The sequence below is a fragment of the Rhinoraja longicauda genome, chromosome 10 (genome assembly GCF_053455715.1).
Source record: "Rhinoraja longicauda isolate Sanriku21f chromosome 10, sRhiLon1.1, whole genome shotgun sequence".
In the NCBI taxonomy this organism is placed as follows: Eukaryota; Metazoa; Chordata; class Chondrichthyes; order Rajiformes; family Arhynchobatidae; genus Rhinoraja; species Rhinoraja longicauda.
Genome location: NC_135962.1, coordinates 41,674,171 through 41,699,923, shown reverse-complemented (window position 1 = coordinate 41,699,923; position 25,753 = coordinate 41,674,171). Strand labels below are relative to the sequence as shown.

The following is a 25,753-nucleotide window of genomic DNA, read 5'->3' as shown; positions in this document are numbered from 1 at the left end:
AAAAATAATAATTTAATCCATTTTAAAATAAGGCTGTAACATAGCAAAATGTGGGAAAAGTGAAGGGGTCTGAATACTTTCTGAACGCACTGTATAAGTTAATGAGGGGAATATTTTGAGTGAATACACAAGTCTTTTACCCAGAGTAGGGGAATAAAGAACCAGAGGGCATAAGTTTGTGAGAGGGGAAAGATTTAATAGGAACCTGAGGGGCAACTTTGTCACACACACAGTGGTAGGTATATGGAACGCACTGCCTGAGGAGATAATTGAGGCAGGTACTATACCAATATTTTAAAAGACATTTGGACAGGTACATGGATAGGAAAGGTTTAGAGGAACATATGGGCCAAATGCAGGCAGTGTACTGTAGTGTAGGGACTAGTGTAGATCGTGCATTTTGGTCGACATGGGGAAGTTGGGCCAATGGGTTTGTTTCCATGCTGTATGACTCTGATTATTTATGAGACTAGCTCAGGAAAGCGCCTTTGCCAGCATTGACATTTTGTGCTGAGAGCTTGTGGTGTTCTGTATAACTCTGCACTACGATATACAGTATGATCTCTGTGGAAAATGGCATTAATGGTTGAGGGCCAGAGCAGCAAAATAAAATGGATTTCTGCCCATGATTCTTTTAATGCTAATCTAGATGGTTCCAGCACCAAATAAGACTGGTGAAGACATGGCTATGTTCCTTGGAGCAAAGAAAGTTAAGAGAAGAATGGTTGGATGTGTACAAGATTGTAGGCAGTTAAGATACAAGGAGAATTTGAGGAAAAACATATTCTACCCAAAGTTGTTATAATCTTAAATTCATAGAATCAATCAGTAACTTCAAAAGAAAAGTGGGTAACCACTTGAGAGAGAATGACTACCTCCTATACTAAAAGAACAATGATTTGGTGACCAGAAAAATGAAGGAATTGCATATTTGAACCCAAGGTCTCTCTGTTCTTCCAGGTCACATGGTGTATTTCCATTCTCTCTGTAATCTCATTTCTGACTTTTCTTCCACCTCTCCTCACCTTGCCAAGCATAAAATTACAGCTGCAACTTACCTATCCTTAATTTGTTCATTAAAAGGACACAAAGTGCTGGAGTAATTCAGGGGGGCAGGCAGACTCCCTGGAGAATGTGGATAGATAATAATTTGGGTTGGGATCCTTCTTCAGACTGTTTGTGTTGGGGAGCGGGAAGCAAAGCTGGAAGAGATGAGGGGCAGGACAAAGTCTGGCGAGTGATGGGTGGATACAGGTGAGGGAGGGTTGATAGGCGGATGGTTTAACAAAAGCCAAGGATGAAAAAATAAAAGGTGTGAGGTAAGAATAGAGGAGATGTGAATTGTGAAACCAGAGAAAGGATGGTGCAAGTCCAGGTTGTGGTAAAAGGGTGGGGGAGAGAAGATTGGGGTGGGGGTTTGTCAGTAGTTACCTAAAATAGAAGAAATCAATGTTCATACCGTTATGGTATCAGCTTCCCAAGCGGAATGTAAGATGTTGTTCCTGAAGTTTGCATGCGGCCTCATTCTGGCAAGGGACGAGCCCCAGGAAAGAGAGGTTAGTATGGGAATGGGAAGGGGAGTTAAAATGGTCGGCAACAGGGAGATTCTGCAGGCAAATTGAGCACGCGGTCAGTGAAATGGTCGCCAAGTCCATGCTTGGTCTCGCCGATGTAAAGGAGACCACATTGGGAACACCGAATGCAAGAGATGAAGTTAGAGGAGGTGCATGTGAACCTCTGTCTCACTTGAATTAATTGCTGGGGTTGGCTATTATTTTTAAGCTACTTGGAATATAGAGCCACCTATGGACATTGTATGTGTAATAGTTTTTACAGTTTTTAATAGGTTTTACATTTAAAATAAAATGGTAACTACATCTCGTTTGAATTTTACATTTTTGCTTTGCGCTCTTTCTAGCTTAAAAACTACAAAGTAATAATGAAAGTTGTATTCCAATAATATATTGTTCAATCTGTTAATTAACAAAAAAAAGAGTATGCTGCATCATCCAGTAAGAATTTAGATGGAACAGATTAGTGTAATGTGATTATATTATTGTGTTTTCTGGAATGCTGGAAAGCTATTGTGATTCATGAATTCTGTCTCGCTGTTTTGTGGCGCTGGACAGTTGATTTAGAAATTGATTTCGTGATAAAAGTCAGATTGTATGATGCAATCCATGTTGTACAGGTGGTTGATGTGAGCAGAAAGATAATTGTTTGCAAAATTGAGCTGTTAATTCCAATTACTTGGTGATTGCAATTGACGTGCTTTTTAAATGTGGAAGCCAGAAATCACAACTCCTAAATATGGATGCATCAGGTCTATGCAATTTTTAATTACCCATGTTCTTGTACCATGAGGTTGATTACTTGAGTAGCTTATCCCAAGTCTTGGTGGAACGAGCTGGGCTGCTTTTAATTTGAAAAGAGATTTGCATTCTGTTTCAGAAGAAGAGCATTCCCTAGAGCAATTACATCGCAGTGCTGATTTGCTGCAGTGGAGACTGCAGCGTTTACATATTGCCCTCCCCTTTCCCCGCTCTGCTTACTACACCAGTCTCCTACCAGTATATTACTTCACCCCATAAATGCATTGGAATGCCTAACTGAAATATCCGGTGGCTGTAAAATCAGTGAGATTTTTGATGTCCCAAGATGCAGACCAGTGTGGATTCAGCGAAGATGGAATGCTTGTGGAGTTGCTGGAAGAAGCAGGGTACTCGATTATTTTTCATGTTTTGAAAGCAGTGAATCAGGAACGGTTATGACTGTACTAAAATGTGCTTTGTTCACCTGTAGCCCTTTCACTTGCTTTTTATTGCAGCAATGAAGTAACTTGTTGTGTAGGATACTGCTGTGGTTAGGTGCGGCGCAGACTAAAAATGCTGATAGAAAGCATAAACAATTTCCATTGCTTTGTGTATGACTGCACAATCTTTTCAGAGTGACTGGTTATTTAATCATCTGTGCTTCTAAATTGTGCGTGGATATTCTTGCTAAATAAGTAACAGGGTAATGCTAGAATGAATGAGGATTATATATGTTATTGTCATTCTCTTTCTGAGCAGCATTTAACAGTAGAGCTGTCGAGCATCATTTATCAAAGGGACACACCCATGGTGAAAGCAGTATTTTTCTCAAGGCTGACTATCTGTTATGTAGGACAAAGATTAGTTTCATCTTTAGTTATATTGTTTAAAATTAAGAATTTTATATTTTGTTTGTGCCTCACAGGCATCTGACAAGATATCAGCAATGATGATTGTGCTTGAAACAAAATGAAAATGAACATACTCTAGTTATGAAATATACTGTAGTGTGACTCTTACTAAAATAATTTTTACAGAGATGAGCGGAAGCATCTATTTGTATATCTATTTCAAAAGGATCTAAAATCAGCATTGGGTGTGGCATCTGCCTCTGATTCAGTGCAAAGAGGGCCTTGCAGCCATTTTTTTTCTCAGCATCATTCTGAATTCTGTCTAGACATGTTTGCAGCTGAGGTGAGCAGTAATTAAGATATCTAATAATCCTCCCAAATAGGAAATTATTTGGACTCTCAGCATAATTGTCAGCATTCTGTTTTTGAACCATATCTTATTGGGACAAATTTTATTGACAGATTTCTTTTTATGATCCAAAGCCTTCCAGCATTTTCCATACTTAACATGTCACATTTTTCAAAACAGGATAAATCTGCAGAAGCCCCCTCCCATCTTGTTCCAGTCCAGAAGTTCAAAATATAGTTAGAATTCTTAAAGGATTGAAATGCTGTTGTCGAGCCATTTTGTTGCAACATCACAGTGTATTATTCACATAAATCACTCTGTTCCAGAACAGAGTGTTTCAACAACCACATTCATAAAATGATTATGTTCTCCTTTCATCATTTTACAGAAGAAGTTGTCAGCCACTTAATTATGAATACTGTTATTGTTCGCATGCAAACAGTACAGTTTTTCTTTTAAATTTTGTGATTCTTCCTTCTCTATGTGGAACAAGTTGTCCTCATTTTGTTCTCAGTAAAATCCTATTGATGATCAATCCTGGAAAAGTAGGCTATGTGTAAAAATAAAATGCAAACTTAAAAATAAGAAAAAACCTTGTATCATAAATTGAACATGTTTGCAGATTCGATGGAAAAATTTGTTGTCCATATTAATTCTGCAAATAATCTGCGTCGCAAGGTGTACCATGGAAAGAATCTGTTGAATCAGGGCGCAATGCTTTAACAGAATGATGACATCATAAATGTTAATCTAGGTGTAAACAAAAAGAAAGCCATTTCCCACAAATCATCCGGATCCTGATGTGATGCTGCTGACTGCTTGAGATTTGATGCTACACCTATCTTTTTTTAAAAATGAGTGGCCTATAAGAAGTTGCTGAAAATTCAACTCTTTTTTTGACGGGTGATACCTTAGGATTCTTTGCAATAAATCTATTTCATAATCTTCACACAGTAAGCGACATGTGTAAGGGATTGCATAATAATGCTTTACATTTTGAGTCCAAGTTGAAGCTTTAAATAACATGAAAATGCAGAGGAAACTTGCAAGGGTATTTTGAGGGTATTATGGTAATAAGGCCGTAGATGTCATTTGACAAGGCTGGCTCTTCTCATTCAGCAGGCGAAGGCTGTATTCATCGTTTCACAAGCCAGCAGGAAGTAGAAAGTCTGACTCTTTGTTTAGAATTCTATTCAGCTGTATGAATTCATAATGGCTTCACTCGGTTTGTATATGCTTGATTCGCTTATTATTTTGGAAAACAAAGAATGAAATATCAAATTATATCTTGTGCAGTTTCTATATTTAGCAATGCTGAAGTGCAGTGGAGGATGTGCATATATGTAGTAAAGTGCAATGGCTGTTAACGGTTGCTGTCTTGGGTGCTGGAATCATCTTGGAACTTGTTCAAGAAAGCAGATTCATAACATGCATAAAGCAGATGCCGCAGTTGTTTCTCATGGGGCCAGAAATGGGGTTTTTTCCAGGTTCTTTACGATTTAAACCAATTTAAATTGAAAGAAAATAATATTGACTTAGAGATTCATGTCTTGACCTTGAGCAAAGAAACGCAATACCCTTGGTGTAATTTGATGCAAAGAAGATAGCTGAGCCATGGTTTAATGCAGGAGAAGCCTATTGGATCTTTAAATGTGACTGATTAGCATTCCTAATTTTAGACGTTGATCAGTAGGAATGACCAGATTTTTTTTCAGCATTCTGCTTTATCCACTGATCTCTGAAGAATCATGCTACAGATTTCAGACAGAAGTACAAGAATAGAATATCTTGCTACAATTGTAGGCATTTGTGGAGGCCACATCTGGAGGAAGGTGTGCCATTCTGGCAATGTGGATGCTTAGTCATTAAGAATATTCTGGATTGAGACCAATAGATTTTTTTAAACCCAGGTAACTCATGAAATAAGGATTAAGCAGGAAAGTAGAGTTGAGGGCAAAAATTGACTAATTTTGCTGAATGGTATAGAAGGCTTAGAGTCACGTGGCCTTCTCCTGCTCCTTGCATTCTCATGTCCTCAATAACCCATGTTGGTTACGCCCTAGAATTAGCTCACTTTAAAAAAAGAATTGCCCACATCTTTTCCTCTTCATAAGGTTTTAAGGACTTCCAATTCTTTCTTTTACCAAATTTATGGAATGGCTATTAGCTGCTGGATTATGAGTTTTTAAGATAAATGCTAGTGGTTACACACAGCTTGCTTAACTTGCATTTTTCTAACACATTTGTCCGCCCTCATGACATATTGCTTCAGTGGTTCCCGCTAACCACAAATAAAGCTATGGGACTTTCTCTGTGGTCGTGTAGGTATGAGCGAACATTCCACAGTTGCATGGCAGTGTGCCACCACTGCTGTCACTCTATCTTCCTCACCCTTTTTTTTCTCTTAACTTATCGGCTTGGCATTTATTCATTGAAATTGTTGAGGTAGAAGCTTTAATAGGCGACAAGTAGTAACTCGAACATCCAGTATATTTTTAGATTAAAGTTAAAGACAATAGCAATATTTTGGAGAAGAGCTAGAAGCCGAAGGAATGTTCATTGGAATTTTTTCCAACAACATCTCCATTAGATGAGCAGCAACAATTCAAGAAGGCAACCCTTCTCAAATTCACCTCTTCGGTGATAATTGCCAGCCTTAGTGACTAAAGCAACTTTCTAAGATTTTAATTCAATACATGGGAATGCAGGCGGCAGTTTGCAGATGACATAAAAATTGGTGTATGTGGACCATGAAGGAGTTTGTCTTGGGTTGAAGCAGGATACAGATCAATGGGGGGGAAAAGGGCAAGGGAAGAGCAGATGGAATTTAACCTGGACATGTGCAAAGTGATGCATTTTGGGAAATAAACAAGGGTAGAACATACACAGTGAATGGCTGGGCATTGGGGAGTGTTGTTGAACAGAGAGACTTGGAAGTCCAGGTACATAGTTCCATAAAAGTGAAACACAGGGTTGACAAGCTGATGCCATTCATCAGCCATTGCGTTGGAACAGGATACTACAGCTGTACAAAATTTTAGTTTGCACACATTAATTATTGGCATTCTGGTCACGACACTCTTGGAAAGATGTGATTATATCAGAGATTTAAGGATGTGATTAAATCAGAGATCAGCATTTGGGAGGTGACTTGACAGTTACCTAAATGAGTAGGGCAAAGAGGGATATGGAATTATGCAAGTGGGATTAATAAGATGAGCATGATTGTCAGCATAGACTGTAGACTGAAGGTCCTGATTTTATGCTGGACAACTCTATGACTCGATGTATGCCTAGAAATTAGATTGTGCAGCACTATTTATTAGAGCCCCATGTGATTAAAAATTAACTTTTCACAGAGTGAGATGCTACTGTAGCCATTGCCAGATTGTTCTGAGCCACTCTGGAAATTTGAGCATTTTCCAGAGTATATCACATGCGGGTCTGTTGTGATTTTTGCATCATATGCTCATCAAATTATGCTATTCCCTTGTGAAATTAGGCATGCCACACTGTGGGAAACATGGGAGAATTGGTTTTTTTCTCTACAGTGCTGCAATGGAATAGGACCCCAACGAGGTATATTTAATAGTCATACAGCAGGGAAACAGTCCAACTCTTCCATGCTGGCTAAGATGCCACATTTTAGCTAGTCTCATTTACCTGCATTTGGCCCTTATCCCTCTAGACGTTTCCTATCCATATATCTTTAACTTTGTGTAAACACCTTTTCAAATCCCTGTAGGGTGAAGAGTCCTACCCTACATCAGGCCCAGATCCCAATCCTCCAATTATGGGCACAGCTTAGCTGTGTTCATCTTGCACGCCTATTTGGTGGATTCGAATTACCTGGCATGAATATTTGGTGCATTCGAATTACCTGGCACACCTGTTTGGTGCATTAGCACTTCTGGACTGTGAAGCCTATATGGTCATCATAAGATCATAGGCACAGCTTTTGTTGTCAGTGCTAGTTATAATCATTTTAAAGTGTGAAACGGCAGATTATAATTACCGATTGGAAAGTGGACAAGGAGGAGATGGTGTATCAGCTGGTAGACACAAAATGCTGGAGTAACTCAGCGGGACAGGCAGCATCTTTGGAGAGAAGGAATGGGTGACGTTTCGGGTCGAGACTGATGTCAGGGGAGTTGGGGGTTAAGTGCCTGCAATATCAATGGTCCAGAATTTGGTCAGAGGAGTACTTCCGCTGCACTTGGTCGCAACAAGGTATGTGTTTTTCATATTTCTTAGTGTCATGTGGTTGGAGTCTGTGATTGTGGCATTATTTGCATTTATTAATTAGTTTTTCACTGGAGTATCACTAGATTGTAGCACCAGCATTTAACTGGGGTATTGGAAAGATATGGATGGCTCTATCGTAACTATTCCCTCCTCTTTTTCCATCAATCGGAAACTGAATATTCGTCTTAAAACTTTTTAACTACACTGATCGAATCAGCCTGTTGTTTTACATGTTATTTGGTTTTCCTTCCTGTTAAGCTTGATAGAAAATCAGCTTAGAACATAGAACAGTACAGCACAGGAATGGGCCCTTCAGCTCACAATGTCTGTGCCAAACATAATGCCTAGCTGAACTGAAGTTACCTGCCTGCACATGATCCATATCGCTCAATTCCCTGCACTTACTTCTGTATGCCTTAAAGCTTCTGGAACATCACTCTCGTATTTACCTCCACCACCACCCCGGGTAATGCTTTCCAGGCCCTGACCACCCTCTGTGTAAAATAAAAATTGCCCCGCACACATCCATTAACCTTTCCCCCTCATCTTATAGTTATGCCCTCTAGTATTGGATATTTCCACCCTGGGGAAAAAGGTTCTGGTTGTTTACTCTATCTACTCCTCTCATAATTGTATATACTTCTATCAAGTCACCCCACAACCACCATTCTCGAGAAAACAGTCCAAGTCCATCCAATCTCCCCCTGTCGCTGAAGTCCTCTAATAGACAATAGACAATAGGTGCAGGAGTAGGCCATTCGGCCCTTCGAGCCAGCACCGCCATTCAATGTGATCATGGCTGATCATTCTCAATCAGTACCCCGTTCCTGCTTTCTCCCCATACCCCCTGACTCCGCTATCCTTAAGAGTTCTATCTAGCTCTCTCTTGAATGTATTCAGAGAATTGGCCTCCACTGCCCTCTGAGGCAGAGAATTCCACAGATTCACAACTCTCTGACTGAAAAAGTTTTTCCTCATCTCTGAATTCTGGTAAGCCACCTCTGCACCCTCTCCAACGCTTCCGAGCCTTTCCTGTAATGAAGCGACCAGACCATGCACAATACTCCATTAGCAATTTCTTGTTTGGAATATGAATGGGGTACCTAATCAGATCCTTCCAGTTTCCCCATTACGAAGTTTACATCGAAATTATGCCCTCACCAACATTATTTTGTAAGTGATTTCCAGAAAGTGGATTTAAAGTAGAAGTGAAGTTCTTGGTTTGTTTATTGTATAGAATTAACAATTGTAAAAGTTTAAGCCGTGAAGAAACATTGACAACTGGCATACAACATCAGCCCAATGATCCTCCCTGCTGAATAACAACAGTAATGTGGAAATGGAATACACCTTGCAGCTCCTTGGGCCATTTAACGAGAACATGGCTGATTCCATGCATCAAATCCACTCATTCCCAATCCCCACATTCCTCGATTTCCATACATTCCAGATATCTGTCATCGAGAGGGTGGGGAATTCCAAATATTTATAAACTTTAGATTTTTTTCCTCATCTGTATCCTCTATAAAAGAAACCTTGCATTGAGAATATGGCACCTGATTTACTTTTACCATCCACTTGTTGGAGGCTGGTAAACAGATGATACAGTGGACTGCATGTTATGGTCCGTTCTCGCATTCTGTAATGCAAGGAACCTCTCTGTAACCTCCTGACCATCTTTCTTTGTGTTCTGCATTTTGGGTCACTTCCAGACAGCGACAAAAGAAAATGACATGTGAGTGTACTGAAGAGAAGAGAGCACACTTGCAGTAGAACTGCAGTGTAAAGTTGCAGCATAATATATTTCTGCCCTTTTTTCTCTGCATCTCCCCATGGAAAGTGAGTGCACTTGGCACAAAGCAGTTGCTTCGGTGCAATTCTCTTCTCTTTATCTGACATCCTTGTGTCTCCTTTTCATCTCTAGCCTTTTTTCCCTCCTCACATGTATTCACCTGTCACTTTGTCCCTCCCCCCCCCACCTCTTTTCCATCTTTCTCCCCCCCCCCCCCCCGCCCTCCCCAAAACCAGTCTGAAGAAGAGTTCCGACCTGAAACGTCATCTATCCGAGTGTTCCAGTGATGCTGAGTTACTCCAGCATTTTGTGTCTACCTTCGAGTTACTCCAACACTTTGCTTCATATTCAAGATTCCAGCATCTGCTTCTAACACTAGTTCCTTGTGACTCAGTGGAATTGTTTACCACTTGGTGTGATGTTTTCACTGCCTGCTCTGTCCAGAACCAGATTATAAATTTTAAGGGGGCCAGCTATTCTAGACTGGAGTAAAAAATGATTTCTGCACCTAGAAGCATTTGATCTAGTGGATTGTTTGCATAAGAAAGCGGTGGCCGCTCTGTCGCTGTATATATTCAAGTTGGAGATTAATAGATCTTTTGATATCAAGAAATCCAGAGACTTGGGGTTGGTCAGCAAAGTGCCTACAGGCTGAAATATTAGCAAAGATCTTAGTGCTATCAGTTTGTACTTTTTATCATTTAATATTTAAGGAGAAAAAATGTCCACCAATTGTGGACTTCGACAACTAGCTCGGCAAAACAATCTTGCTTATTTGGAAATGTTCAATGACTGTTCCTGACACTCAGAAATTATATAAAAACTAACTATGTAGTTTGGTTTAAAAAAGGAAAATGGTGCAATTCCTACTTAATCATTTGAGAGGACTGGTCACACCAATATCAGGCTTGGGTAATTTGACAAGGACCAGCCTACCTACACTTCAGGAATGTCCCTTTGATGGTGCAGGCAACCAAAGGTGTTGCTGGAAAGCGAATCATTGCTGCAGAAATAAATTAAAATTGTCCTGTTGAGAGCCCAAGGAGCCTGAAATAGATCAGGGTCACCAGCTTCAGGGCCTTGCTTCTGCTGTAAATCAACATTAGCCAGAAGACCAGCAGCCAGTAATCCTTCCTGCTGAAAAGCAGGCCACTACCAATTTTAAATCATAATAATCGAAGCAGGAACCCCTCAGGCCTTTCAATTAAGTCAGAGCTCTTACTGCATGCCAAATGAGAGCAGATCCGTGTATCCCTTGATTCCCCTAGTATCCAGATATCCCTCAATCTCCATGTTAAATTCATTCAATGGCTAAACACTGATGCCCCAATTCCAAATTTTAAATATTCCTGTGGATGTTGAACATCTCCTATCCCTAGATTGCGTGTAGTTTAAAAATAGTCTGAGTCCCAATGCATCCATACAATGGAACACATAATTTAGCTCAGTCCCAACTCAGATAGCAGAATTCAGCTGCTCTGTACCCATTAATGGGTACTTTAGATGCAGGCACACGTTTGACATTGTTTCACAATGGCTAAAATATTGGGAAGGGCATTAATACAGGCAGTGCCACAGCCACTGTTACTTGGAAGAATCAGCAGATCAGGTCAATGTACATTGTGGACTTGGTGCCAGCCCTGCCACATTGGTGCTCAATGCTCCAGACTATGCCATGTATGCCCTTTCCACAGTTGACCATGCACTCAGAGCAGGGAAAAGTCACTATTCACCCCTTTGCTGCCCCACCATTAAACCCTTAAACACCATTTTTTAAAGGCATGATGGATTACTTGCTGGTTAGTTGCTGAATGATTTCTACGGAATTTTGCTTTAATTCAGCAAGTGGTTAAAGCATTTCAAATTGTTGTCTCTAAATGGGGCAGCAACAGCCCCAAATATTTTCTTGGCTCTGAGACTTTTGCAAATAATCAGATATGGTTTATTGTTTATTCCTTTCGGAGAACAGCATCACATGGAGAATGGGCTAATGGCTTAGAGCATGGGACATATTGCTGGAACAGAGGGAGTGTGAGAAGAGATCTTGACATGCAGCCTTATGGTGTCAAGGAACAAATCTCTTAACTGAACCTCAGCAAGGAATAATGTGTGACATGCGTGTAATTCAATGAAGAATCCTCATAGCGCGACAATTTTAGGACCACCTTACTCACCTTTGACCTGTGGACACTTTCATCCTAGTTCCATTCAAATTGGTCTTATATTTTTAAAATTAGAGAGATTTTAAAGTATAAAAATTATCTTATTAAACTGAAGCTTGGCAATATGCAGCGTATGATGTCACAATGGGACCTGCCCGAGTGACGGCCAATGGGGGGGGGGCACGATGACCACCGGGGGCGGGACCCGTCAGAGTGATGGAAGTGGCGGCCAATGAGGGGGATGGGGCTGTAGGCCGACAAGCTGCTGCTAACTCACCAACTCCTTCGTCCCCTCACCCCCACTCCTTCCCCACACAATCCCCCTCGTCCCCTCCCCCTATTCACCCACTCCATCCCCTCTCAAGCACCCCTTATCCCTCAACCCCCCCCCCCCCTCCATCACCTGCTCCCCCCGCCGGGAGGACGAGCTTCATTTTCGACGTCAGTCCGCGGCGACCTACGATATTTCAACTTTGCGCAGGACCCGCCAGAGTGACAGGAATGGTGGCCAATGGGGGGGGGGGGGCTGTGGGGGACGGGGGGGGCGTGCTACATCAATGCAGGAGAGGTTTAATACGATGGGGTGCTACATCACAGCAGCTAGTACATTATAGAATTCAGCAATTTCAGATAACTCATTTTCGCTAATTCAGCTACCAATCTTCCCCTCCTAACTTGAATCCAACTATCATTGCCAGTTATTGCCCTTTCCCTTTCCCTCATTTCTCTCTACCAGCTTTCTTCCATCTACTTGCACAATCCAGTCCATCGTCCTTTTTCTCCAGCCTTTCCCATCAAAGTCATCTGTGTCCTTTTCTGCAGCAAAACTAGCTTGCAAACTCCATTTTGGTGATGTGACAACTCTGCAGATCCTGCCTTAAACACAGTGATTACTGTGGTGATTACTGTGAGCACTAAATCAAGTAAGAGTGTGTTAGTAGCTCCATTCTCTTGCTCTTGTATCATTGACGATTCAGGTTGGGGTTGTCAGCTGTTTTAAAGAAAGATATGGTTTTATTGAATGACAAAATAATTAAATTGAAGCATCTATATACCAGCTGCTGTTTGTAAGTCTGAAGAAGTTGTAGTGAAGAGGAATATAATAAGGGGAGGGGGTGTGGGAGGATAGATATTAACCATCTTCCGTAATATCTGTCATTGTAATTGACTTTGTTACTGCTACTCCAAAAATGCCATGCACTTTCTTCTGAGTTAAGATGACAAAGCAATCGGTGCCATGCGTCCGCTTGAGTACAGTTGATTGCTATTTGCACCTTTTAAATGACATAATATGTTATTAATACGTGTTGTACATTATGTATGGGTGCAGTACTTTTCATTGATGAACCATTGTCAGTTTCCAATTTTAATTGAGCTGTGTTGTATTGAGAAGGGTCAGACTAGAAGTAAGGTTGGTAAAAGATAAGACATTTTAGGCTCCATTCACAGATCTTGACTGCGTAAAAAAAATGTTCACTAATGTGCACCATTTTTAACACTTTTGCTCTGATATCTTGCCATTTTGCAGTCTTTTGCATTTTGCTGTCATGCAGAATTTATGTGTAATATATGTATAATTTGTGTTTGTGTATGTTGTCTGAGTCTGCTTGTGATGTTGTTGCAAGCAAGATTTTCATTGTACCTGTACCTCACCGGACATATAACATATGACAATAAACTTGATTAGACTTTCAACATTGTGTCCAGATACGTTATGCATCACATCTTTAGATGTATTTTGGTTTAGCAAGTGTGATATCTTTAAGTAACTTCCCATTTAAAGTGCAAATGGTAACTCTCTAAAGGGACAAATCTCCAACACCTCAGGTTTAAAGAAAACCTCAAATTGCGTGGGTAAGCTGGTAACTGTAAAATAAATGGTAATTTATAGACTGTGTTGTAGTGTACATTTGATTGAATATAAGGCAGGTTTCTAAATGATACAAGCACTTCAAATAATGTCTCAGAGTGAGCAAAATATTTTAGATATTTGCATTTTTCTTTCAAAGTATTAAACTGTCTGCCACCAATCTTGTAAACAAGTTCAGCAGCCATTTTGTAAAGGGAATTCATAGCTGTGTTCCATTGTTCCTGTTAAGTGTTTTCTTAACATGGGAGGTTATTAATATTTATGGTGTTACGGGCATTTGTTAAGCCCTTAAATTCATGATTTCTGGTTTATTTGTAGCAGGAAGCCTTCATTTCAAAGATCCTAGTTTAATAATTTTTCCTCCATGATGCACAGAATGATCTGAGTACTTTGTATTGCATCTGCTGCACTAAGATAAGGCAATTATAAAGAATGTTTGCCAAAATAAAAATTCCCCTTTGCACACTTTGTACAATATTCTTAATTGACTGTCCTGCAGTTTAGTTGATTCCACAGACAACAGATGTCCATGCATACTTACCATGGGTAATTAGCTAGAATACAATAATTTTGTTTTATTAGATGAGCTGACAGCTTCAAGACATACAATATAATTGGAAGGTAATGTTTCTGTAACATTAGGTGTATATTCCTGATTTTAGCTATGTTTCAATAAAATACCAGGTTTTGCCTTTCATGTAGGTCGTTTTTCCCCCCGAAATATCATCATGAAATGGTGAGAGAGTACAGTTACTAGCATTTTTTAAACAGTATCACAAAAAGCTGGAATAACTCAGCGGGCGAGGCAGCATCTCAGGAGAGAAGGAATGGGTGATGTTTCGGGTCGAGACCCTTCTTCAGACTGATGTCGGGGAGGGGGCGGGACAAAGAAAGTTGGAGACAGGAAGACAGTGGGTGAACTGGGAAGGGGGAGTCAAGTCAAGTCAAGTCAATTTTATTTGTATAACACATTTAAAAACAACCCACGTTGACCAAAGTGCTGCACATCTGATTAGGTACTAAGGAAAAAAATGAAACATACAGTAGCATGCAAACAGTTCACAGCGCCTCCTCAATGAGCCTCAAACGCGAGGGAGTAGAAATAGGGAAAGAGAGGGACAGAGCTGTCTAAAGTTAGAGAAGTCAATGTTCATACCGCTTGGGTGTAAGCTGCCCAAGCGAAATATGAGGTGCTGTTCCTCCAATAAATGTTGCCTCTCAACTAGCATTTTTTAACATGTATGTTAGAAATTGGAGCCTTGAAAAGGCATTAGGATGTTTGAGGACAAATTTGAGTTTATAGTGTTTTGCTGCACAAAATGGGTGCAGTCCATTGTCAAATTGGAATTTCCCCCCCAAAAATCTAAAAATTGGAACAACCATGCTTTAACAAAAATGAACTGTTGTCGTTTTCTCTCCTTTAAGAGTGTTAATTCCAGATCTGCTCATTTCACACTTGGCAGTTGCCGTATTTTTCATGTACTGATTCATGGGAAGTGGGTGAATGCTTTTAAAGTGACCTCTCCGCGGCGACCTGTCGCTGCCATGAAGATGAGGGACAACAAGGTGGAGGGAGTGTGAGGGCTGGAGATGTGGCTGAAGTAATGGTGCATGGGTTTTCTGGGAGTGAACCCGTGGACTTGCATAGAGCCCAATGGTCATGGATAGTCCTGAATCCCTGCGATCAGTGCTTCATAAAAGGCTGTAGAGAGATTTGCCAGCCCTGTTTAATTAAAAATTCTAAGCGATACTTTTTCCGTATATGAAAGCAATTGACTTCATTTTGATCAGAATTAATTACAAAGGCCGTAATTGTCAAAATTTCGATGAAATTTATTTGTTAATTATTTAACTGCATGAAGTTTCTTGTAAATGCAAGCATTTCATATAACAAGAATGGGTGCAAAACAGATTTATGTGCAACTCGTGCATAAAAAGACATGTGCATTTAGTTCCTGTTTTTCATCCTCAGTTTTGTTCCTCAGCTTTGGAAAGATGTGTTGTTCAGTCTACAGTTCTATCATCCTGGAATGAAATAGTTTATCATCATTGCAGCATTCCGTGTAATTAAATAAGATAAATGTATTCCATTTTGTTTGCCCTACCAGATCTCACATCTGTATTCATTGGGATTAAAATTAATTTATCTATTAAACCTATTAAATGCATAATGTAACTTGTGCCTTTGTATTTAGTTCTATTGACACCAGTGGAATAGCGTTTCAGCAGCCACATGTGTTGCTATATTATTTTTAGATTAAAACAATTTGGTTATCCAATTGTGTGCATTTTCTATGATGTTTCCTTCCTGATTATGGTTTTAGAACCCCATCAGATTCAGCTGCTGATGGTATAAAAAAACAAAAGGCTCTGCAAATTTCCAGCATTGCCCAGCCAATATATTGAAACAAAAGCTTTTTCAGTGTTAATGTTGTTTACTTAATTTTGGTTCTGCTGTTTAATTGAAGACACTAATTGGTGCGTCTTTGGCTCCTACTCCAGGAGGACCTTTTGTACACAATAATAGAGTGTAAACCAGAACAGATATACTCCTGTGGATGAGGTAGACTTGTTCCACTGGTACTGGCATTCATTAAAAATCCCTTGGTGTTATTCAAAAGAAAGTGTGTTGAGTTCGCTTGGACCCTGACTGTTCCCTCAAATAAATCTGATTAATCTCCACTTTTGAAATCTTATGTGTCTGGCACTTTTTGCCTTTAAAGTTGCTGTATTTCAATGTAATTTATCATGTTTCATGAGACATCTGAAATATGCAATAATCAAGAAGTGATGGATATGTTTCAAAAGCATAAAAGGAAAACTTGATTGACAGTATAATTCCAGGAGACTGAAGGGTGATATTATAGCAGTGTATAAAATCATGAGGGGCATAGGTAAGTAAATATTTTGTATATTTGCTAATTACTGAGTTTTCGTTTAAGAGCATGGAACATAGAGCAGTACAGTACAGCAAAAGGACCTTCATCCCTTATGTCTGCACCAACATTAACTGTTTTTCTCTGCCTGCACGTGATCCATATCCCTCCATTCTCTGCATACCCATATGCCTATCCAAAAAGCCTCTTAAATGCCACTGTCGCATCTGCCTCCACCATCACCTCTGGCGGTGCATTATAAACACCCACCACTCCCTGTGTGGGGAAAAAAACTTGCACCGCTGACCTCCCTTAAATGTTTCCCCTCCCACCTTAAACTGTGTGCTCCAATCTTTGACATTTCCACCCTGGGGAAAAAGGGTTTGTTTGAAATCGGTTATCCGAGTAACAGCGGTGAATTAACTGATAACTAAATACATCAATCAGGATTGGATGCATAAAACAAAAAAGCATCAGAGTAATAGATGAATGTAACAACAGTGGTTATAACTGTTTAAACCATATTTATTGCATTGAGAAACTTACCAGGACACAGAATGCTTGATGATATGGCAATGAGCTAAATGGATTTACATTATTTTCAGTTCTGCTGGTCCCAGTAGTTCAGACCTATTTTTCTTTAATAGAATTTGCTGCTACAGTTGAGCTGTTCCAATCTGATAGGACAGATTAATTCAATTTCCCGAGAGTCCTTAAAGAAATGGGGACGATGTGCTAAACACACAAATTCAGCAAGGCTGATGTCTGGTGCAGTTAAGGTGTGGAAAGCAATTTATAATCATGTGGAGAGTAACATTGTTATTAGGCATGCATTGAATGGATAAGGGGAACGTGTTAGTATAAATTATCTCTTTGGGAAACGGATGGCATTGACAAGTGTGTTAATGTAAGCGCAGTAAATATATACGAGAAAATGCAGAGGAGGCCGACCATGATGTCCATTAGTCTGTAACTAGATTGAAACAAGTTCCACCAATTTGAGTAATGTAACTGGCATTCTTGCAACCTTGCACAGGTATAGGCATAATCTGCAAAACAAAGACGGCGCACCAACCCTATCCAAAGGGATCAAAAATGACGTGTTAGCTGCAGATTGATTTCATCTGGATGATTCTACAATTGTACCAGTGTTTTTAAGTTGTAAAGGTTTACACTGATGTTATGTTGTAGTCATACTGCGATATCGTTTGTTTTTGGTACAATTTATATCTCGGTTAAATCATGCCATACATGAGTACATCAGGCAGTGCAAAAGAGAAAATAAACAAAGTGCAAAAGGTAGTGTTACAATTACGAAGAAAGTGCAGATACTAAAAGTGCAAGGGCCACAGCGCAGCCAATATAAGTTGAGTTTATTGACTTATGCACAAGTACAGTGAAGAACAGATGAAATGAAAATCCTGCAGGCATATGGACTGAATAGAGAAAAGAACGGGAGGATAGCAAGATACACATGCAGAATCAAATTATACATAAATATATTTTGCAAAATTTCAAAAAGAAAGGAAATGACAAAATATAAGACGAGTGCAAAATCATAATTGGAAGGAAAACAAGATTGGAAGATCAGGATTTCATCCTTCACATAGGAGAGTTGTGTACAAGAGTCTGATTACAGCAGGAATGAAGCAATTTTTGAATCTGGTAGTACATGCTTTCAAGCTTGAGATCTCGGCTTACCATTACTGAAACCAAAAGGGATACCACTCTCTGTTTCCAATCAGTGAGTGACCATTTCATCATCTTGATTCACTGCTGTTCCATCTGAATGGGGGAAATAAAGAACACTTCATGCCTGAATGGGACGATAGGAAGATATACATTCCCACAACACCTACTGCTTGTAATTGGAAGAGATGGAGGATGTGAGAAAAAGGATTAGAGATGAAGATTTGGTTTCAGTCATTTACTACACCACAAGCTCAGCAAGGACTATCCCTCTCATGGAGATTAACCTCTGGATATCCACCATTGTGTCCTGTCTGATTGAGGACATTTAAATACCATGTAGTTGTTATCGAGTGATACAGCGTGGAAACAGGCCCTTTGGGCCCAACATGCCCACACTGGCAAACATGTCCCAGCTACACTAGTCCCCCCTGGTCCATATCCCTCCAAACCTGTCCTATCCATGTACCTGACTTAACTGTTTTTTAAATGTGGGGATAGTCCCCGCCTCAAACTACCTCATGGGCAGCTTGTTGCATACACCCTTTGTGTGAAAAAGATAGCCCTCAGATTCCTATTAAATCTTTCACCTTAAACCCATGTCCTCTGGTCCTTGATTCACCTACTCTGGGCAAGAGGCAGTGTGCACCTACCTGATCTATTCCTCTCATGATTTTATACACCTCTATGAGATCACCATCATTAGATTATGATTGAATAGTTTTCAGCACATGCAGGTCATGAGATATTGGATGAACTTGCCACGGTGTTAAGTTTGCGAGGATGAGTTGAAGCACATGACCGTTAGCTAGGAGTTGAGATTTGATGGACATTGATTTTAGAGGAATAGTGGGTGGTGGTTAATTGAGGAGAATCTGAAACCAGAGGTACAGCTGAAGGAACCTGGAGCCTGTTCTTTCAACTGTTATACACTCCATCTCAGACAGGTTTCGCAGGTTTGCTTCTTTAACTGGAGCTGGCTGTTCATTATATTAATGACATGATAATGCACAAACTAATCAATTATGTATCGGTGCGGGCCAGTACTGAACTCATTGAAATGAACAGGCAACATAAAGTTGATACACTGCATCCATTTCATCAGTGGGTTTGGTCACGATAATCTTCACACCCTGTTTTAAGAAGTTCTGGAATTTAGTCTCCAGAGTTCCTGCAGTGCTAAATTGATGAATTATTTTGAGGAAGAGTAGAGATTTACTATTCCTCAGGAATAAATTTGCATTTCCTGATTTCCAAGAAAAACTCTGCAAAGCATCATATATGAGGCTGTTAAATAAGAGTGGTTTATATATCCTGCTTGGACAGATGTACTGGAAATGTAATCAATTAAAATTTTATAGGCATAAAATTGTCATTAATATAATCGAATGTGGCTAAGGTGTGATGTGGCTAATATGATTGAATGGAGCCTCATAACATTTGTTAATCAGGCTGCTACTGCTTCCATTTGAATTAGGATATAAAGGAAACTGCAGTTAAATTAGTATATGACACATAGAGATAAATAATTGACTCAATATTAGAAGTTTTACATGGATAAGAACAAAAATTTGGAGAATGCATCTTTTGAGCAGGATTCCTTTAATATCCCAGACATGGTGTATGATTACCATCTAACAAAGCTCAGTAATAGATATTGAGGATTATGTATCTAAACTATTTACTCTGATTGGTAAGTAGAAGCAAGGAACTGCAGGTGCTGGTTCACACAAAAAGGAGTAACGGAGTTAAGTAGAATCTTTGGAGAACATGAATAGGTGACGTTTCGAGTTGGGACCCTCCTTCAGAACATCACCTACCCATGTTCTCCAGAGATACTGCCTGACCCGTTGAGTTACTTTAGCACTTTCCATAGTTTTAGTCTGACATGACTTTGAAACAAAAAAGTGCAGAAACAAGTACGGTGGAAGTACACTTGTGGTTTAGAAGAATGACAATCTAATTTGAGGGAGGTTGTCTGTCGGGGTGAATACTGAAAGGGTGTTCACCTAAGTGAAGCTATCTGGAAATCAGGGCATCTAGTTTCAGAGAAAGGGGTTGGCCATTTAAAACAGATGATGAATTTCTCCTCTCAGAGCATCATAAACTTCTAGAATTGTCTATGGTAAAGAGCTAGGTTATTGATCCGCAAGGAATAAGAGGAAGGCAAGGGACTGTGGTGTTGCGACTAGGTTAGATCAGGGTTATATCAATGAGATTTATTGGCACACTCCAACTCCTGTTTCTGATGTTCTCATGCAAGTCGGGGAACCAGGTTTAGGTACTGTGCAGAGGCAATGAAGGGGAATCTTGACACAACCTCTCTGTAGTTCCCATCGTCAGACTTGTCCCCTTTTTTGAAGATGGTCACAATCACATAATCTCTGCGGTCCCCAGACATATCTGCCTCTTTTCTGGTAAAAGAGATGTGATTACAAATTTGTGACCAAAGTTTCTCGAAGCCATGTTTTAAAAATTCAGCACAGATACCATAGATAAGGCCTTGCTGTTTTTCAGTGTTTGTATTTTCATTGACATTGATATTTATAAATAATTATATTTTTCATTTCTATCCCTATCAATTCATCCTGATGGTTAATCTCTGAATGTGAGTGATAAATGTCTAAATCTGCACAATATTTTAAAGGTTCAAAGGTCAAAGGTCTACAGGCCCCCAAACAGTAGCCTGGATACAGGGTGCAAGTTGAATCAAGTTAAAATTGCCATGTAGCAAAGGTAATGCTACAGTTGTTATGGAAAATTTCAACATGCAGGTAGACTGGGAAAATCAGGTTGGTACTGAACCCCCAGATAAGGAGTTTGTGGAGTGCCTCCGAGATGGATACTTAGAGCAGCTTGTACTGGAGCCTACCAGGGAGAAGGCAATTCTGGATTTAGTGTTGAGTAATGAACCGGATTTGATAAGGGAACTCGAGGTAAAGGAGCCATTAGGGGGTAATAATCATAATATGATAAGTTTTAACCTATAATTTGAGAGGGAAAAGGGAAAATCGGAAGTGTCAGCATTACCGTTGAGCAAAAGGGGAGGAATGAGGGACAAGCTGGCCAAAGTTGACTAGAAAGAGACCCTAGCAGGGTTGACAGTGGAACAACAATGGCAGGTAATGCTGGGAATAATACAAGAGGTGCCTGATCAGTTCATTCCAAAGAGGAAGAAAGATTCTAAATGGAGTAAGAGGCGATCGTGGCTGACAAGGGAAGTCAAGGACAGTATAAAAATAAAAGAGAAGAAGTATAACATAGCAAAGATGAGCGGGAAGCCAGAGGATTGGGAAACTTAAAGAGCAACAGAAAATAACTAAAAAGGCAATACGGGGAGAAAAGATGAGGTATGAAGGTAAGCTAGCTAAGAATACAAAGGAGGATAGTAAAAGCTTCTATAGGTATGTTAAGACATGTGGGTCCCTTGAAGACAGAAACAGGTGAATTTATTATGGGGATCAAGGAAATGGCAGATGAGTTGAACAGGCACTTTGGATCTGTCTTCACTAAGGTAGACACAAATAATCTCCCAGATGTACTAGTAGTCAGAGGACCTAGGGTGACGGAGGAACTGAAGGAAATTCACAATAGGCAGGAAATGGTGTTGGGTAGACTGATGGGACAGAAGGCTGATAAATCCCTAGGGCCAGATGGTCAGCATCCCAGGGTACTCAAGGAGGTGGCTCCAGAGATCGTGGACACATTAGTGATCATTTTCCAATGTTTTATAGATTCTGGATCAGTTCCTATGGATTGGAGGATAGCTAATGTTATCCCACTTTTCAAGAAAGGAGGGAGAGAGAAAGCAGGGAATTATAGACCAGTTAGCCTGCCAACAGTGGTGGGGAAGATGCTGGAGTAGATTATCAAAGATGTAATAGCGATGCATTTGGATAGCAGCAACAGGGTCGGTCCAAGTCAGCATGGATTTACAAAGGGGAAATCATGCTTGACAAATCTTCTGGAATTTTTTGAGGATGTAACAAGTGAAATGGACAAGGGAGAGCCGGTGGATGTCGTGTACCTTGACTTTGATAAGATCTCACACAGGGGATCAGTGGGCAAAATTAGAGCACATGGTATTGGGAGTAGGATATTGACATGGATAGAAAATTGGTTGGCAGACAGAAAACAAAGAGTAGGGATTGACAGGTCCCTTTCAGAATGGCAGGCAGTGACTAGTGGGGTACCGCAAGGCTCGATGCTGGGACCGCAGCTATTTACAATATACATTAATTATTTAGATGAAGGGATTAAAAGTAACATTAGCAAATTTGCAGATGACACAAAGCTGGGTGGCTGTGTGAACTGTGAGGAGAATGCTATGAGGTTGCAGGGTGACTTGGACAGGTTGGGGGAGTGGGCAGATGCCTGGCAGATGCAGTTTAATGTGGATAAATGTGAGGTTATCCACCTTGGTGGCAAGAACAGGCAGGCAGATTATTATCTGAATGGTGTCAAGTTAGGAAAAGGGGAAATACAATGAGATCTGGGTGTCCTTGTACATCAGTCACTGAAAGTAAGCATGCAGGTACAGCAGGCAGTGAAGAAAACTAATGGCATGTTGGCCTTCATTACAAGAGGAGTTGAGTATGGGAGCAGAGGCCCTGCAGTTGTACAGGGCCCTGGTGAGACCACACCTGGAGTATTGTGTGCAGTTTTGGTCTCCTAATTTGAGGAAGGACATTCTTGCTATTGAGGGAGTGCAACATAGGTTCATGAGGTTAATTTCCGGGATGGCTGGACTGGCGTATGTTGAAAGAATGGAGCGACTGAACGTGTAAACACTGGAATTTAGAAGGATGAGAGGGGATCTTATTGAAACATATGATTATTAAGGGATTGGACACGCTAGAGGCAGGAAACATGTTTCCGATGTTGGGGGAGTCAAGAACCAGGGCCACAGATTAAGAATAAGGAGTAGGCCATTCAGAACAGAGATGAGGAAAAACTTTTTCACCCAGAGAGTTATGAATGTGGAATTCTCTGCCTCAGAAGGCAGTGGAGGCCGATTCAACAAGACACACAAAAACTGCATTAAAGTTAACATTAACATCCACCACATCGGATTCCTCACTGTGATGGAAGGCAATTAGTGAGTTAATATTGGAAAATAATACATTTGTTGGTTGCTATCTTCTTGAAACAAATGTCATGTTAATTTGATACTGGCATCTGCAAATCCTATCCTACATTTCCTAATAGATGTCTTGTACACTGTTCACATTTTCCCCCACTTATTATGTATCTACCTCTTCTCAAGCCATGTCACCACTTGGGTGAAAAAATTACTTTGTGGCCCTCTGAAGAAGGGTCTCGACCCGAAACGTCACCCATTCCTTCTCTCCTGAGATGCTGCCTGACCTGCTGAGTTACTCCAGCATTTCGTGAATAAATGCCTTCGATTTGTACCAGCATCTGCAGTTATTTTCTTACACTTTGTGGCCCTAACATACACATACTCCATTTTTTCTTCATTTCAACTTTAACTTCCATACTTATCAATGGACCTAGAACTTGTTCTCCACAAGGAGATTTTCATCTTTGGTTCTTTAATGTTAACAAAAGCACCTGGAATTTCTTATGATTTCTTTAATTTGTCTCTATTTTCTTTTTGCAGGTATAATTTGTAATATGCATTTAAAAAGTTGTATTTTCTCCATTTTATTTTCTCCCTACATTATGGGTGGAATGGGTCATGGTATTGAACTCAATTTAATATTTCCTTTTGGAGTATCGTCCAGTAACATGATTATTATATTTAGCCTTGAATTAGATTTTTTCTGATTTTATGTTTTTTTTCCTTTGCAGTTATTGACCTGCTGTACTGGCATGACATCAAACAGACAGGAATTGTCTTTGGAAGTGTGCTTCTCCTGTTATTTTCACTGACCCAGTTCAGTGTTGTGAGTGTGATTGCCTACCTGGCACTTGCTGCCCTCTCGGCCACAATCAGCTTCAGAATTTATAAGTCAGTGTTACAGGCGGTGCAGAAGACCGATGAAGGACATCCTTTTAAGTAAGTGCACGTTCCTTTCCTTTTTCTCCACTCCATTTGCCTATAATGTTACAACAAATAATCCTTTTGATGTGTCCAATAAAAACATTTCCTGTGGAATTCACAAATGTTATAATTGTAATTTACAAAGACTCTTATCAGGCTGTTAACGTGAGGACAGTGGCAGTGAGGCAATATTTGTAGTTCCATAATGAAGAAAACACATGAAGAAATCTCAAAGGGTCAAAATCTCAATACACCTAAGAATGGCAACCACTTTGTAAGGTAATGCAGTTATATCTCACTGAGAGACATATTTGAAACAATCATTTAATTGAATGATGACCTGTTTAACTTATTTTGTGATTTTAATTTTATTGAAGATGATAGGATACCCAGACACCATCCTATTTGTATGTCGACTGAAGAAAAGAACATTTCTCTCAGTCTTAATATGTCACATCATGAGATTTTTCTTGGCATTTAATCCACTGCTACTTCAATATAATTCTTCAAAATAAAGGTGTCAAAAGGATATAAATTCTGAATAATGATTGGGGTTATTTGGAACATTCTCTATTTCTGGTTGCTTATTATTCTTCCAGAATTTTGCCTTTGAGACTTCAATTCTACCTTTTGATCATTTTAAACAAGCCCATTTGGAAGATTACATATAATCTTTAAAAAGTGTTTGCTGGGCTAAGTAATGTTGAAAACTCTATCTTTATTTCTCATCTAACACCTGTGTTTTTTAAAAAGAGTGCAACAGAGAAAATTTTCATTTGATTTGCCATTTCTGAACATATTGGGTGTGATTATATAATTTGTGGGGGATTTCTGTGCTGAATAATATGAGGCTGTTTACTTTTGGCAAGTTTAAAGGTTTATTAAGTTACAAAAAGCTTTAATCTGTTAAAATAAAATAAATAAATTGAATTGCTTGGAATTCTTGTCCAAAAGATTCTTCTTATTACCAAAACTTTACTTTATGAATATCATTGCTAAGGAGAAAGGTTGGGTTGGTCTGAGCAAGACCTCAGAGACCAGAATGTTGCTACATCGCTTTGAAAACTCACCTATGATTTGGACGCGTGTGGAGGAAAAAACCCAATATTGTATAGCTCAATATTTTTCAAAAATTGGTTGTAGAAGAAATAATATTGCAATACTGAATGGAAAATTGCATCAGCCATAGTTAGGGATGTTAGGGATGGAATAAAACTAAAGGAAAAGATCTATAACACAGCAAAGAGTAGCCGGAAGCCGGAGGATTGGGAAACATTCATAGGACTACAGAAGGTAACAGGCTGAAAAGATGAAGTACGAGGGGAAGCTGGCCAAGAATATAAAGAAGGACAGTAAAAGCTTCTTTAGATATGTTAAGAGAAAAAGAGTAGCAAAGTCAAATGTGGGTCCCTTTAAGGCAGACACGGGTGAAATTATTATTGGTAACAAGGAAATGGCAGAAGAGTTGAACAGGTACTTCGGATCTGTCTTCACTAAGGAAGACACAAACAATCTCCCAGATGTACTGGAGGACAGAGGATCTAAGGGGGTAGAGGAACTGAAAGAAAATTTTATTAGGCGAGAAATAGTATTGGGTAGA

General features: G+C 39.8%; 1 protein-coding gene across 6 annotated transcripts in view; it reads left to right on the top strand.

The window, feature by feature from the left end:
* The window catches only part of rtn1a (reticulon 1a), a 128,562-nt gene that overhangs the window by 92,100 nt on the left and 10,709 nt on the right, over nucleotides 1–25,753 (top strand). For 4 of the 6 annotated variants that reach the window (XM_078406745.1, XM_078406744.1, XM_078406746.1 and 1 more), the window contains one exon: nucleotides 23,961–24,168. In XM_078406745.1, coding sequence (XP_078262871.1) covers nucleotides 23,961–24,168 — 208 coding nt within the window. Of the gene's footprint in view, nucleotides 1–2,480; nucleotides 2,720–4,617; nucleotides 4,738–23,960; nucleotides 24,169–25,753 lie in introns of those variants that run through there. The other 2 variants (XM_078406749.1, XM_078406750.1) reach the window with 2 other exon arrangements.